This window comes from Fukomys damarensis, unplaced genomic scaffold (assembly GCF_012274545.1).
Source record: "Fukomys damarensis isolate Sample0158 unplaced genomic scaffold, DMR_v1.0_HiC HiC_scaffold_12, whole genome shotgun sequence".
Classification (NCBI taxonomy): Eukaryota; Metazoa; Chordata; class Mammalia; order Rodentia; family Bathyergidae; genus Fukomys; species Fukomys damarensis.
The window spans coordinates 15,468,439-15,483,279 of record NW_022900924.1 but is presented as its reverse complement, the minus strand read 5'-3'; the positions used below and the strand labels follow the sequence as shown (position 1 = coordinate 15,483,279).

The following is a 14,841-nucleotide window of genomic DNA, read 5'->3' as shown; positions in this document are numbered from 1 at the left end:
TGTGTGTGTGTGTGTGTGTGTGTGTCTGTGGTTTTGTGTCTTTACTGCTTCTGCTTGATTATCTCCAGTGACTAGGATCTCATGACCTCTCAAAGTAGCATGCTCTCTTTGTGATGGCTCCAGTGGTTGGAAAGCTATTTCTCGCCTTGAACCTGCCTCTCCCTTCCCATCCCATTCACCTGCTGTTGCTGGCTCTGGTGGGGGGGCTGCATTATGAGTGGTCACCCAGGGCACTGGTGTCAAAGGAGAAAATGCTGTACTTCATACCCTGCCTGGCTCCCTGTTCCTGTCTGGTGACCTGAGTCTCAGAAATGGGAGCACCTTCAGGACCTCAGGATGCCGGGTGGCAGCAGATGGAAACTGCCCATCGCACAAAAGAGAGGTGCTGCAGGCTTCTGCGCTGCCAGCCTCTGCAGGACTGAGGTACACACCCTCCAGCAGGGCAAGAGCTCCGGCTCTGATGCCACACACCTGGGACTCCATGTGTGGCCTGGGTGACCTGGGAAGCTGCTCCCCTCTCCAGGCTTGGAGGGACCAGGAGGGGACAGTGAGGGGATGAGGGAGAGAATCAGGAGGAGAAGCTCCCTGACAGTCCTGTCCTGCTGCCCAGCGGGAGGGGCCAGGTGGTACCTGGCACAGCCTCTCCCTGCCTCTCCCTGCCTCTCTCCAGTCTTCTGCCAGGGCCTCCCATTGGAGAAACCCAACCAGCAGCCAAAGGACAGGGGTGCTATGGACACAGCCACTGGGGTCCACCTCCCAGCAGAGCAGGGTGGACAGCAGTAGGCTGCAGCAGCCAGTAGAGCTTCCCAGCACAGCTCTTTGTGCCACTATGTGGCCTCTCTGTTCCTTCTAAAAACAAATTCATATACTTAACACAATATGACTCTTATTTTCCCCAGCATAAAGTAATGCAAAGTGGGGCCAGGATGCTCATTTACGCCAGACGCAGGTCAGAATCCTTGGAGAGTGCACCTGCTACTTACTTGTGTGACCTTGACCAACTGGGGCTTTGACTTTCTCCAGAAAATGAAAATGCTTGGGAGGCTGAGGCAGGAGAATTTCTGAGCCAGACCCTGTCTCAACAACAACAACAAAATGGCCGGGGATATGGCTCAGTGTGAAGACCCTGGGATCAACCCCAGTTCTGAGGGGTACAGTATGATGATATGTCTGATACCTATTTGTGAAAATGTCCCTCCCACATCAGAACCAAAGTTGCTGCCAGAGTTAAGGGGGTAAATGTCCCTGCTCTGAGTAGTAGAGGGACCACAGTGACACTTGTGGTCCCCAGTAAGGTGGTGTGAGATAAGGCCGCAGGTGAGGCAGTGCCGGCTGAAGTCTAATCCAAATGAATTTCACTGCAGCCCAGACCTGAGTGTCAGCCAGACACTAAGCTCCATGGCTTGTTTTGATACGCAGCAGACCCATCTCATCACATGTTTCTGTCTGCAGCCCAGGTGCCTCGTGCGCATACCTGAGGACAGAGCTCAGTCCCGGCTTACCCACTTTTCCTTACCTGCTGCGCTGTAGCCGGGACAGAGAGAAGTTCAGTTAGCCACAGACAAGAGCAAGCTTCTGCTTTATCAAGGGTTTGGACCGTCAGCCCTGCTGTGCCGGGAAAGCATTCACTGCGTCTGCCACGGTCAGCTTGGTGGCTCAGGGCTCAGAGGGGCTCTAATCCAGGAGAGGAGGGAGAGGCTGGGGTTCCCTTTGATTTCCCAATCGAAAACTGAGCTGTGAAGCATGCTGCTTTGAAGGCCCATGTGACATTACACAGGGAACAGCGAAGGTGGGTCCTGGCCCGTAGTAAGCTCAAGCAGACGTGTCTGGTTTTGTTGTGCTAACAAACAGTTTCCAGAGTCTTGGAACTGTTTGTGTGCGGTCTTCCTGGCGGCTTAGCAGGGGGCCGGCTCCCATTTCCCTTTCTGAGGGCCGGCTCCGCACATCCATGGTTTGTCCCTGCAGGGAACAGGGACTGTGCAGACAGCTATGTGGGGGGCTCGCCTGCCTTGGCTCTCTGCAGACAGCACCCCAAGTTTTTCCTTCTGTGGTAAGATTCCCAACAGAACCAATCCCAGTCTGCAGCTCTGGCTTTTTGTGCATTAGCAAAATCTAAGCCTTTTCCAGAACACACACACACACACACACACACACACACACACACACACCCCATGCATACGTGTGACACACACACACACACACACACACACACCCCATGCATACGTGTGGCCTGTTTTTAGAAGAGGAAAGAACTTACTCTTTGTTTTTAATTAATGCCAGCTCTCTCCTCCTGACTTTTAATACTGCTGTCTCATTTGTCTTATTAAGTACTTAGTTTTGCTTTTAATTAGTGTTGTTTATTGTTGCAGAATTTTAATTGTGAGTTGTGGCTCTCAGCATGCCCCAGTGAGGATGGTTTGGAAACTTTTCCTGTCCTCTGAGGAACTCGAGGGGCAGCCCCTCTGAGGTGCAGGAGGGACCAAGAGGGTGGAGTTACCCTCTTGTTCTCTGGGCCTCAAGCAACACTGGTGACTTTGGGATCCCTGTCTGTCCCGGATTAGCTTGGTCTCATCCTGAAGACACCCACAAACTCAGGATGGCTGCAGAGGCAGAAATTCAATTCAAACATGGCTTGAGAAGAGCCTGGGGGTGGGGGGAACCTGTTAACTCACAAGACCTAAAATGGCCAGGACAGATTCAGGTAAGGCTGGATCCAGCATTCTGATATCATCATCAGAAATCAGTCTTTCTCTGTCTCCCAGCTCTGCCTTTTATCCTTTGGTGAGCTTTTCCTGTGTGGTGGCAAAAGTGATCAGTAGCAGCTACAAGCTTCTGTTCTACCATCTTAGTAACTCTCCAATGGAAAGAGAATACCTCTTTCTACAGAATTCCCCCAGAAGTAACAGGGCAAGCTTTTACTGGCCCACATTGGGTCATGTGCCCATCCCTGAACCAATCACAGTGGGCCAAGGAATGCATTACACTGATTGGCCAGGAGAGGGGCCAGGTTTGAGTGAGCCCCACCCAAGTTACCCAGAATGAGGCTGAGAAAGGGATCATTTCCCAGAGGAAAACAGGGGCACTGTTACTCCTAAGAGGCTACCCGGATAACTGCAGTGAGAGCTGTCTGTCCCTCCTCCCCCGCAAGGCCTCACTCAGACCCAAGCAAACCAACCTTTTAGAGCCCAGTCCCTGGCTTCACCCCTCAGTACTGGAGATTGTGTTCTCCTACCTGGCTGATGCTTAGACAGTGTTTTAGAAGCCTGGGCCCTTCACACAGATGAACTCCCCAGCTTTTCCCAGCCACCCTGCAAAAGTAGGAATTATTATATATGCATTGCAGAGAGCATATAAAACTTTCTAGAGTCACTCAAAACAAACAAACAAAAAGAGGGTTGGATTCCAGGACCTAGATCTGAGGGCAGTAATTTACCAACCAAAACAGGCAGTTGTATCAGTCAGTCCTTGCTGCGTAACAAACCACCCCATGTCAGCAGTTTAGAACAGCTACCATTGTTTACCTTTTGATTAGTCAGGTTGCTGATTGGATTGCATCCAGCTTTGTAGTTCTTCTGGTGGATATTGGACTTGGATGACCTTGGTTGGGCTTGATCTTGCCTGTGTAGGAGCTGGGCCAGGTGTGGCCTCCTATCTTGTGGTATCTCCCCCTTCAGTGGGGTACCCTGGGCTTCTCAGATGCCAACAGGCTTTTCAAGCAGCCAGCAAGGCCAACTAATAGAATACCAGATTTTTTAAGCTTTTGATTGCATCACATTCTGTATGGTCCCATTGGTCACAGGCAGTCTTATTGCCGATCAGATTCTGAGGGCAGAGACAAATTTCACCGGTGGATGGGAGGGGCTAACGGGGGCGCGGTCCAGAGAGGGAGCAGTGGGGCTGCTTTGTGACCAACCTACCGGCCTGCTGCGAGCTGACTTCTCTCCTTTCTGAGATGAGACAGCGGGGCCAGATATACTCAGGGAACAAAGGACAGAGGGAGCCGTGGGCACTGGGACAGGGCTGGGGCCACTTCGTGCCTTTCAAGTCCTATAAGCCATGACCCACTTCTGCAGCTGGAGAGGAAGGGTGAGGACAGATGACACTGGTGCTCACTGAGCACCTACTCTGTTCTGTGTCCCAAGTCAGTGGCCTGGCTGGCATCTTCCCCCTCACTCTTCATGCTGCTGGCGGACGGCAGAACTGAGCAAGCAAGAAGTCAAATATTGTACAAATGTCTCCTCTGCCAATCACTTCCCCTGCTAAGCCTCAGTGTTCCCATCTGCAAAACAGAGACAAGGCTACCAGTACCTCTGAAACAGGAAGGCTGTCAGAGGAAAGCTTTCTGGGACCCAGCACCAGGGACCTCTTGTGAAGCCACTGGGATGATGCAGGTTGTGCTGGGACCCCCGCCGGCATTTTACTGACAAGGACCCAGGCCACTGACCAGCAGAGAGCATGCAGGTTGTAAGCAGCCAAGCAGTCTCCTGAGATTGTCCTTGGACTCTGTAGTGGGAGGAGCCATCTGTCACCGCTGTGTGGCATTGGGGGCACCGGGTGGAGGGGACAATGAGTTGATTTGTTTTGAGGCCAAGACCAGAGTTGCTTGTCGCCAGCACCTTGCCGGCCGGCTCCATCTTGGGCAGGTGCAAGTCCTTGTCATTCCAAGTGCGGCCAGGCTCAGGTGAGGCTGAGGAGGTCTCTGCTGCTCTAGGGACAGGGAGAAAGAAGCCAGTGAGCAGCAGCCTGCATCATCCAGGTGTGACTGGTTGTGTGACAGCATCAGGGCTTGGAGAGGGGGGAGGCAGGCTGTGAGCCAAGGGTGCAGAGCTCACCCCAGGGCCTTTGCACTTGCTTTTGCTTCTGTTGAAATGCTCTGCCCCAGATATCCACAAATGGCTCAGTCCTTTTCCCTTTTGGTCTTCTGTCAGACATCATCTCTCAGTGAAAAGCCCCTTAACATCTATTTAAAAAAATCAAACTTCCTTCCCTGTTTTATTTTTCTCCAAGACTCATCACCAGCTGACACATTTCATATCTCACTATCTGTTGTCTGCCTTCCCCACTAGAAGGGAGGCTCCCTGAGGACAGTGACTTTTGTCTTCTGTCTGTTTGACTGCTGTTTCCCCATGCGGGGAACAGCGCTTGACACATAGTAATTGAAGATGTTCTAGAAATTGAGTCTTTCAGCTTTTCCAGAGCAGTTGGCAGTCCACATGTTTTATTAAAGCCTGCACTTTAAAACATATTGGCTTAGTTTTACCTTTCAAAACTGCTGCATGGGCCGAACAGAACAGATTTCTGGCCTGGATCCCGTTCGTTGCACGCGCTGTCCCCTCTCTGCTTTGAGGCCCTTGTGTGTGCCGTTTCCGCCCACCAGGCTGTCCCAGTGAGTTTGTCTGGGTCCAGGACTGAGCAGCGAGGAGCTGGGTGCAGGGGAGGAGAGGCGGGGAAGAACAGGGAGGAGATGGGCCGCGGCTGGGCCACTGCGAGACCCAGACGGCGGCCTCTAACCTCCACGGCAGCTCAGCTCGAGGCCCCCTGCGGCGGTCCCCGCACATCTGCCGCGGCTCTCGAACTCCGGGGTGGGGGGCTTTGAGCTGTTCTGTCTGGGTCCAGAAAGTCCCACTGGTCCTTCACAAACGATTCCAGACGGAGCGCGAAGGCGGGGAGAGGGGCACCCGGAACCTGCTTTTCAGGGTGAGGACGGAGGGTTGCGGTCAGCCCCGAGCCACGCGGGGGGGCTGTGCGGGCAGAGCCGGCGGTCACCTGGAGGTCCGCCGAGAGCCCGCTGCACCCCGGACGGCCTCAGATCCCTTCCTGGTGATCTGGGCCCCACCCTTTGCGCTGACATCTGCCTTGGTGACCCCCCCGCCCGCCGTCCTTTCCCGCTCCCACTCCCGCAGATGTCCCAGTGTGCAGCCATCCGGCTTAGGGTGCTTCACAGAGGAGGTGGGGTGGCGTCCTTAGCCTCTGTGCGACGCGTGGTCCCACCTGCAAGCTGGGATGGGAAGAGCAGGAGCGACCTGGGAGTCTCCGGTGAGAGCGGACAGTGCCGGGCAGCCCAAGCCGTGGCAGTGAATGCCCTGCTCCTTACTTTGGACACTGAAAGCGCCTTAGTGCGCGTGCGGGACCACCCCGTGGGGAAGAGAGGCCCGGGCTCCGGCTTCCCGGAGGGGCGGTTATGTCTGTCCCCGCGCGAACCAAGCTGTGTGACCCCTCAGTCGCCTGGCAGGGCACAGGCTGGGCAGCTCACTGCTTATTCTGAGGCTGAACGGTGGGAATGCGCCAGGGGCCAGAGGGCAGGGGCTGGGTGGTCACCAGTCCCCCCGCGCTCCTCAGAACCCAGCCATCCACAGCCCAGGGAGGGGTGAGCGGCAGTGAACAAGAGGAGTGGATAAGCACCTAGGCTTTGGCGTGGGGGGTTCGGATCCCAGCTCTTCTACTTGGCAGCTGTGTGATGTCAAGCAGGTGCCTTAACCACTCTGAGCTTGTTTTCCTAGCTGTACAGTGAGAATAATCCCATCTGCCTTGAAAAAGGGTTATAGAGATGAATGCAAATGATGAAGGCAGAGAATTTGTCACGTAATAGCTGCTCAAGAAATATGACCCACTATTGTTGTATAAACTATGGGAGGAGGAAAAGGGCATTGCAGCTTTCTAGGATGGACTCCTTCTGGTCACGCTGTGTTGGCTGGGCAATGCTGACTGATTACCTCACACCCCCAACATCCCCTGTTGACCTCATGCAAAGTGAAGGTCCCCGAAGCAGAGCTAGAAGTGAGGATTCCTGTGTGAGTGAGGCTCGGGGTGCTCTGAGGGTAGTGAGTGAGGTGGTTTGAGTGCAAGTCTGGCCCCAGCCTGACCCTCGGGAGCCCCGCATGGCACAGCGTGGCGGGCTGTCCCACCCCGATGCGGGCCGTGCTTCCCCATCTGTGCTCTGTCCCCTCAGTTGGATCCTGGCCCTGGCCACTCCTGGGGTGGCTGCAGCCCCCCAAGTGCCTCTGAGCCCTGTGGCTCCCCTGGGAGAGGGCGGCTCTCTGCAAGGGCCACACGCCAGGAGGCTGGGGAAGGACCGGGCTGTGAGGCCAGCGGCCACGTCTGCTGCCCTCTCCGCCCTGCCTCCGATCCGCCTGTGGATGCACGGCCCCTCCCTGGGCTGTTTCTCCAGACCTCCAGGTCACTTCGATTGCTGAGATCGCTCCAGTCCCAGGAGACTGGGTAACCACTGGATGAGGAGTCCAGTCCAGGGCCATTTAGTGCATTGAGGCCGGAGTGATCCAGCTGACAGAACCAGGGTCATCCAGGCTGGCTCCTGGCTAGAAAGAGCAGTGGCTTCCACTGGGAGTTTGGACTCAGCGTGGAATTCCAGGGGACGTGGGTGACAAGTGCAGAGAAGTTCTGCCTCGAGGGTGGCAGGATTTGGAGACAGAGCCCCTAGGAGGAGACACCACGGGGCTCCCCCGCCCCAACTCTTGCCCCACAGCCTTCTAGGGCCACGTCTGCAGAGCTCCTGGTCACAGGGAGGCTTGTCCCTCCGAGGAGGGCGGAACTCACTCAGGCCGGTGGCTGTGCACCGCAGGGACCGGAAGCCATCCAGGCCCAGGGCAGTAAGGAGACTTCCCTTCCTTCCAGCAGCCTCTCTTCTCACAGGGCCTCCCTTTCTTCCCGTTTTGAAGTGGCAGTGATGAGATGGTCATGTTGGTCTGGGGAGCTCGTGCCGGCCGTGGGAGGGAGGATGGGCTCTGCCAGGGCCTTCCCTCCTGCGCCTCCAGAGATGGGACAGCCCCAAGCTGCAGGGGAGGAAGGCAGCCGGCCTGTGTACATCCCTGCTTCTTCATCTGCTTTGCCTCCCAAGAAACAAGACTGTCGTAACAGCCTGACAGGAGGTCAACACCTACTGGACATTCTGATCCCTTTCTGTCTGCTCTTTAAATAATTCATGTAAACTCCACGGCTTCTTTTTTGGTGAGATACTGGAGGTGAAGGGCAGGTCCACAGAGAACATCAGACTATCTGAGCTGATTGCACTGAGTGTTGGTGGAGACTCATCCCCATATGCAGCACGTATAAAGCGCCTTCTGCATGCCAGACACGACGCTAGGTGTTGGAAATCAAGCAGAAAACCAAAGGTCCGCTAGGGCCTTATATTTTGGTAGGGGGACTCAAACGCTAAGCCAGTGACCAAATATAAATAAACACATTACCTTTGTGAGTAGTAGTGGTAAGAGCTGTGAAGAAAAAGAAATTAGGGGAAAGAGATCCTAGAGGAGATGGAGGATGAGCTGTGTTAACCTGAGTGCTCTGGTGGACCCCAAGTAGGAAATGTACAGGGTGAGGATGGAGAAGGCCTAAGAGACAGCACGAAGACTGTGGTTCACTGTGGCATGTTGCGTGTAGGAGTTTTGCTATATGAGTAAATTATAGCTGCTTTGGCCACAAGTCAACAACAAAAATGGGTAGCTATGGGAGATGATAGGTACGTTCATTTGTTCCATTCTACTGCATCTACATACATAGTTCATGCTGTAGATCTTAAATATGCACATAAATTTTATTTTAAAAAATAAAATTAGGCTGGGCGTCGTGGCGCACGCCTGTAATCACAGCACTCAGGAGGCTGAGGCGGGAGGCTCACTGTGAGTGAGTTCGAGACCAGCCTGGGCTACATAGTGAGTTCCAGGTCCGTCTCAGCTACATAGTGAGACTCTGTCTCAAAAAACAACAACAACAATTAAAATAAACAACCCAAAAAGGGCTGAGGAAGTAGCTCAGTGGCAGAGCACTTGCCTGGCCCTGGGTTCCATCCCCAGCATTGCAATAAGAATAAATCGGTAAATGAACCAATCGACTGGGGAGGCCCTTTCGTGGAGGTGACATTTGAGGACGGACTTGCGTGATGGCAGAGCGTGAGCGGGCTGTGTCTAAGGAAGGGCTCCCGGCAGAGAAGAGCAGCTGGGAAAGTGCCCAGGGTGCCGGAGAAACGTCAGGGGAACAGGACACGAGAGAGCAGGGGGCGGAAACCAGAAGGAAGCCCCCAGGGCGGCTTCGGTTTTAGTCGGGATGCACCGGGAGCCATAGAAGCCTTTTGAACAAGACACTGACATATGCTGGCTTAGTGTTTTGGTGACAGGAAGGAGGAAAAGCACACACGTCGTAAGAGCTTAGCTTAAGGTTTCTGCACATGTCCGTACCTACGTAGTGACCCAGATCGAGACATGGACCGTATTCATGCCACGCAGGTGCCCCATGTCCCTCCCAGTCAGTACCTGTCCCACAGCCGTCAATGTGTTCCGATTCCTGTCACTTAAACCTTCGCCTCTCCAGAACCTTCCTGTCAGCTCTATCGAACAGCGCCTTCTCTTCGGGGCCGGGCTTCTCTCCCTAAACGGGGTCTGTCAGGACTTTGTCTCATCGCCGAGCAGCATTCTGTGGCAGAGGGAGCCAGGACTGATTTATCCAGTCCGCTGCTGAGGGCCCTGGCTGCTTCCCGTTTTCAATGGTGACCGGGACAGGAAGCGGCGCCGAACATCCCCTCCGTCTTAGATCAGAAGCATTTTTCACCCGTCCCTGGGTGAAGTTCTTGGGCCACAGGCTAGATGAACTTCAGGGTTAGTAGAGACTGCAGGCCCATTTTCCTGAGGAGGCTTCGCCATGTTTCCTGCTTGAAGTGTCATTCACATATCTTGCCGTTTGCCCATTTCAAGTGGACAGTTTTGTATACTCAGGGTCAGGCAGCCCTTACTACAGTGGATTTTAAAACAGTTTTATCTGTACCTCTGTAAAGAAACTCTGTACCCCTGAGTCCCCTCCGGTCCTAGGCAACCGATTATCCACTTTTTGTCTCTTACAGATTTATTGATTCCGTTTATTTCATGTAAATGGAAGCATACAATATATGACCTTTCATGGCAATGCTTTATTTCTTTCTGTGGTTGAATAATTTTCAGGGCACAGAGACGCCTCCTGGTTTATTTATTCAAGGGTCGATGAATACTGGTTTCCACTTTGTGGCTGTCGTGAGTGACGTGGCTGTGAGCATTTTATTTGCGTTAGAGTTTGTGTGCCGTGTTTTTATTTCTTGCCAGGAGATTCCTAGGAGCAGAACTGCCAGGGCTGTGGTGACTTTGCGTCTGTCCACTGCGGGGCTGTTGCTGTGAGGTGTGTTTCTCAAGCTCTCCCTGGCCGCTGTGTGGAGCATGAACCGAGAGACCGTATGGGTCAGCTTCACCGTCATGGCTGCCTCTGGGTCACCGTGTGGGGGTTCAGATCCAAGGCATGGCCTGTGCAAGGGCAGTGTGTCATGGGGAAAGCGCGTGACGAGCAAACCACGTGCTCCTTGAGCCAGGAAGCAGAGACCGCATAACCGGGGTTCCCCTGGCTTCAAGAGCACCCCGTTAAAGATCCACAGCCACCCCCTAAGTACCACCCCTGACCAAGCCTTTCACCCATGGACCTGTGGGTAGATTGGGTCTGCGGAACAGCAGAGCAGGCCAAAGCGGCGGATAGATTCCCCATCCACTTTGAAGTAACAGCGGGATTTTCTGATGGCTGGGATGTAGAGTACTGCAGCGGGGAAGGAAATACCCCAGGGTTACTGAGTCAGAGGACAGATTCCAGCAGAAAGGCCCTGGGTTTGAGTCGCGTCCTGCTGGAGCCGAGGGTGGAGAAGCCAGGTGTGGTGGCCCAAGCCTGTAATCCCAGCTGACTGGGAGGCTGAGGTGGGAAGGTCACAAGTTCAAGGCCAGCCAAGACAACTCAATAGAGACACAGTGATGAGCTGTGAATTTAGATTTGCTTTGGGTCCATTTCCTGCCACTAGATGACTGTGGCTTCCAGCAGGGCCTGTCCCCTCTTGCTACTCAAGGTGCCCTGTCTGGAAACGGAGACTCTGGGTGACGCTGCCCTTCTCTACTTCCCTGCAAACGTAGCCAAGAGCAGAGAGAGGAGAGGGCCAGGGAGGGCCAGGGAGGGCCAGGGTGTCCCAGCAGCTGGTGACGTCCTCTCTGGGCTGGTGTCTTCCAGGAGCCAGAGCCCGAGCCTTCCTCCACCATGACCGACACCGTGGTCAGCGGCAGCTCCAGCCGATGGACGTACCCCAGCCAGCGTCCACTGCAGTCCAGGTGAGTCTTGGCCTCCTGGGAGGGCTGGCCTGGCTGCCGGGGGCCCAGCTGCTGTCCTTGAAAGAAGGGAGGAATCCTGAGGAAGCGGGTGGAGGCTCCTCCCCGGGGTGGGGCGGGAACTCCTGGGAACTTCAGTGCTCGGCTGCTCCAAGGGGTTAGAAGAACACGGGGAACAGGGCCAGCGCGGAGCCGGGGGCGAGGGACACACTGGGGTCCGAGCAAACTCACTGTGTGATCCCAGCCCTTCCCCGCTGCAGCCTCGATTTCCTCGGAAGTCAGAGAAGGACACGGAACTCAGACTGAACTCATAAACTGGCGGGCGGCAGGCTGGCTCTGATCTGCAGAAGTGTGCGTTTTGGTTTATGCTTTAATTTGGGGCCAGATCATGTAAGAACTGGGAGTCTTCCTCTAAATCCAAATTCATGGCATCTCTTTAAAAAAAAAAAATACACCAAAGAGCTGATAACTTTGGATCAAAATTTTTCCATGTCAACATTTCAGGAGCTACTGCTATCTTTACTTTTTATTTTATGGAAAAATAAAGTTTCAGAGCAAAATAGCTCGTACACTGTGTGTTATAACACAAAACATAGACAGAGACTCTCTTCCAAAGAAGGAACAAACAGGTAATAGCACAAAACTTTCTTTTCAGCGAACTAAGAGAAACTAGTGGTATAAATGAGGGCGTGAGATTTCGGGGTCCTCGGTTGCCCCTGTGCCCCGTGGGGTCGGAATGTCCCGTCTGCTCTGTGTGTTTTTGTCACCCACCCACACCTGTTGAATAGACGACCTCTAGTTGCTTTAACGGTGCTCTCCTTGGAGGATCTGTTGATTGGCATGTTAGGCCCCAGTTGTAGACTTTCCATTCTAGGTAGACCAGGTGATAAAATGGTCATGAGGGAGGGAAGGAATAGCCAGGTGGTAGCCCATGCCCGGTCCCCCAGCTACTGAGAGAGCGGAGGCGGGAGGATCGTAAATGCCAGCCCACCCTGGGCATCTGTCTTAACGCCAGCCTGCCTCAGAATAGAACTTTAGGAAGGGGTGGGTTGGAGCTCAGCGGCTTGCCTAGCATGCGAGACTCTGGGTTCAGGCCCCAGAACTGAAGGTAAGAGAGGTGGCGGGTAAATGCTGGGGAGAGGCTCTGGCCTGCCCACGGGCTATGGAGAGGATTCTTGACGGAGACGCTTCCTTACTAGAGTCCTGAGTCTCCCTGAGTGTGGGCCCGCAGGCGTCTTTCACTTTATACCTTGTGTGTGCAGCCCTATTGCTGTGTGCTGTGTCAGCTCACAAAGCAAACCCTGTCACTTAACAAGGAAAGTACAGGTCAGAAGTGGACAAATGCAAATAATGGACCTCTGCCTTCCAGGAACAAAAGATAGCCATAAAATAAATAAACAAAAGAAACAGTGTTATTGCATCTGCCTATATACTTTAGCCTCCCCAAGGCTCCTCCCCAAAGCTCCCAACTGGAGCCTCTAAAGGGTTATGACCAAGGCCCGCATGATGGTGCACACCTGTAATCCCAGTACTGTGGGAGGCTGAGGCAGGAGGATCGCAAGGTCCAGCCCCACCTGGGCAACTTAGCAACTAGTGAGACCCTATCTCAAAAATAAATAAATAAATAGTTGTGGGGAGTTAGCATGAAAGCCCTGCACTCAATCCCCAAATACCACAAAAAAGGGAGTGTATGATTAAAATGTATGTGTGTATGAAAATGTCACAAAGGAAATCTATTATTTTGTACAATTAATATGTGCTAACAGTTATAATAAGACGGTGGGACCCAAGCCACGGGCAAGTGTTAAACACTGATTATCGACAGACTGAGACTTCCTCTTGGAGGTAACTATACGGTTGGGAAGGAGGTCAAAAAAGCAGTGTTCTTCTTTGTGCGTTGTTCAGTTTTACCCCAGCATTGGTACTTTATAAATTTCCGTTCTTATCTTTAGCGGATCATCCTTTCTCACTTCTTGGGCTTATTCTGTCCCTCGCGAACTGCTTCTGCTGTACGTTTAGCTCCTCCCGCCTCCCCTCCTCCACTATTAGTGGCTACACATCCGATGTATAAGACGCTGCATTCAGATTGCCCACGAGCTTCCATAAATTGCATTTTAATGGTTTCCTCCTTCGATGGGCTTTAGCTTGTATCTTAGGGTTTCTTCTGTAACCTAAGGATTATCTAGATGCATACCATATTTTAAAACTTTCTGAGTGTTTGGGGATTGTTAATTGACTAGTGTCTCTGATATTGATCTCCATGTTAACTGCCTTGTGGTCGGAGAGTGTGCTTGGGACGGTTCTGGCTCTGCAGTGTGTTAAGAATACACCCAGAGGCTCTGTGAGAAAACTGCACACTCTCTGATAATTGTAAGATCACTCACACCTATTAGAACAAGCCGAGGGATTGTGTTTGTGACGTTTTTTCCCCTTTACTATTTTTCTATCTGCTTGTGAGTAGAATGTTAAAATCTTCAACAATGGTGGGTTTATCCCCTTCTCCCTGTGACTTTATGAATTTTGCTTTATATATTTTAGGCTTTCTTTTTATTTCTTATTTATTTATTTATTTTTGGTTTTTTGAGACAAGGACTCAGTATGTAGTTGAGACTGACCTGGAACTCACTTTGTAGTCCAGGCTGGTCTCAAACTCATGGTGATCCTCCTGCCTCAGCCTCCCCAGTGCTGGGGTTACAGGCGTGCGCCACCACACCCAGCTAGGCTGTTTTTGTTTGCAGTTATTACCCTGGCCATACACTACTTTGAAGCATAGTAATTTCCCATTGAGCCCCATTCTGCAGTTTTAGGATTTTAACAGTTACACCTGTTATTTCTAAAATTTTTTCTTTTTAGTGTCTTCCTAACCATTTATTTTTCAAGTTTACTGGTCCTTGCTCAGTTTTTACTCCACATTGACCCTTTTACATATAGTAACTTCATGGTGAGTGGATCTGCGCCCCAGGGATTCATTATAACTGTGGTTACGTTTTCAAGAATTTTGCAAGCCGGTTGCTAGCCATTAGTTATTAAACACTAGATTATATTAACTTGTGTTATACGCAAAGGTGACAAGCACTCAAAATGAATCACTTTTAGGTTATTGATGTTCGCTGTACTTGCGTGGCGGAAGTACTGTATAGTGAGTGGCATGATACTGTGTATTTCTCCCTGGCTGTGAATGTGGCCTCCTATTGGTGCTTGAGTTCAGTCCCCGAGGGACTTTTGCCCATGATTTCCCAGCACACCATGGGTGAGAGCCCTTGACAGCCCAGTCTGTCTCAAAGCTCCCTGCAGACTTGGATGCCCAGTGGCTTGCTTCTTTGAATGCCTGGTGATGTGCTCCTGTGAGCTCAGTCTGCGCGGATCCCGGGCACCTACCCCGGGATATTTTTCCTCCAAGAGAGTGCCGTTTGCTCCTGCTGAGATCGCGTTCACTCAGTGTGGGGTCTCAGGCCTGGCTCCCTGTCTTGTCAGGAGGATGAGTCAGACTCTGGGCTGCCTGTTCTGGGTGCAGTTTACTGGATTCTCTTCCTCATTTTTAATGGCCTTACAAAGGTGTAGTCAGCAGACCTTTATCACTGAAAGTACAGCTGGATGAGTTTTAAACATATGTCTATGCTGGGAACCAGCCCAACACTCAAGGTCATGGCCGTGGCCATCAGAGCCTCCCCGTGCCGCTTCCTTGTCCCTCTTTCTTGCCGGGCTCCTCCCTACTTGTCCTTAA

General features: G+C 52.6%; 1 protein-coding gene across 4 annotated transcripts in view; it reads left to right on the top strand.

Moving 5' to 3' along the window:
- Rph3a (rabphilin 3A) overlaps nt 1–14,841 on the top strand; it is a 212,053-nt gene that overhangs the window by 147,433 nt on the left and 49,779 nt on the right. For 3 of the 4 annotated variants that reach the window (XM_010604502.3, XM_010604504.3, XM_010604501.3), the window contains one exon: nt 11,023–11,120. In XM_010604502.3, the coding sequence (XP_010602804.1) occupies nt 11,050–11,120 (71 nt within the window). In that variant the 5' untranslated portion in view covers nt 11,023–11,049. Of the gene's footprint in view, nt 1–10,085; nt 10,159–11,022; nt 11,121–14,841 lie in introns of those variants that run through there. The other variant, XM_033762428.1, reaches the window with a different exon arrangement.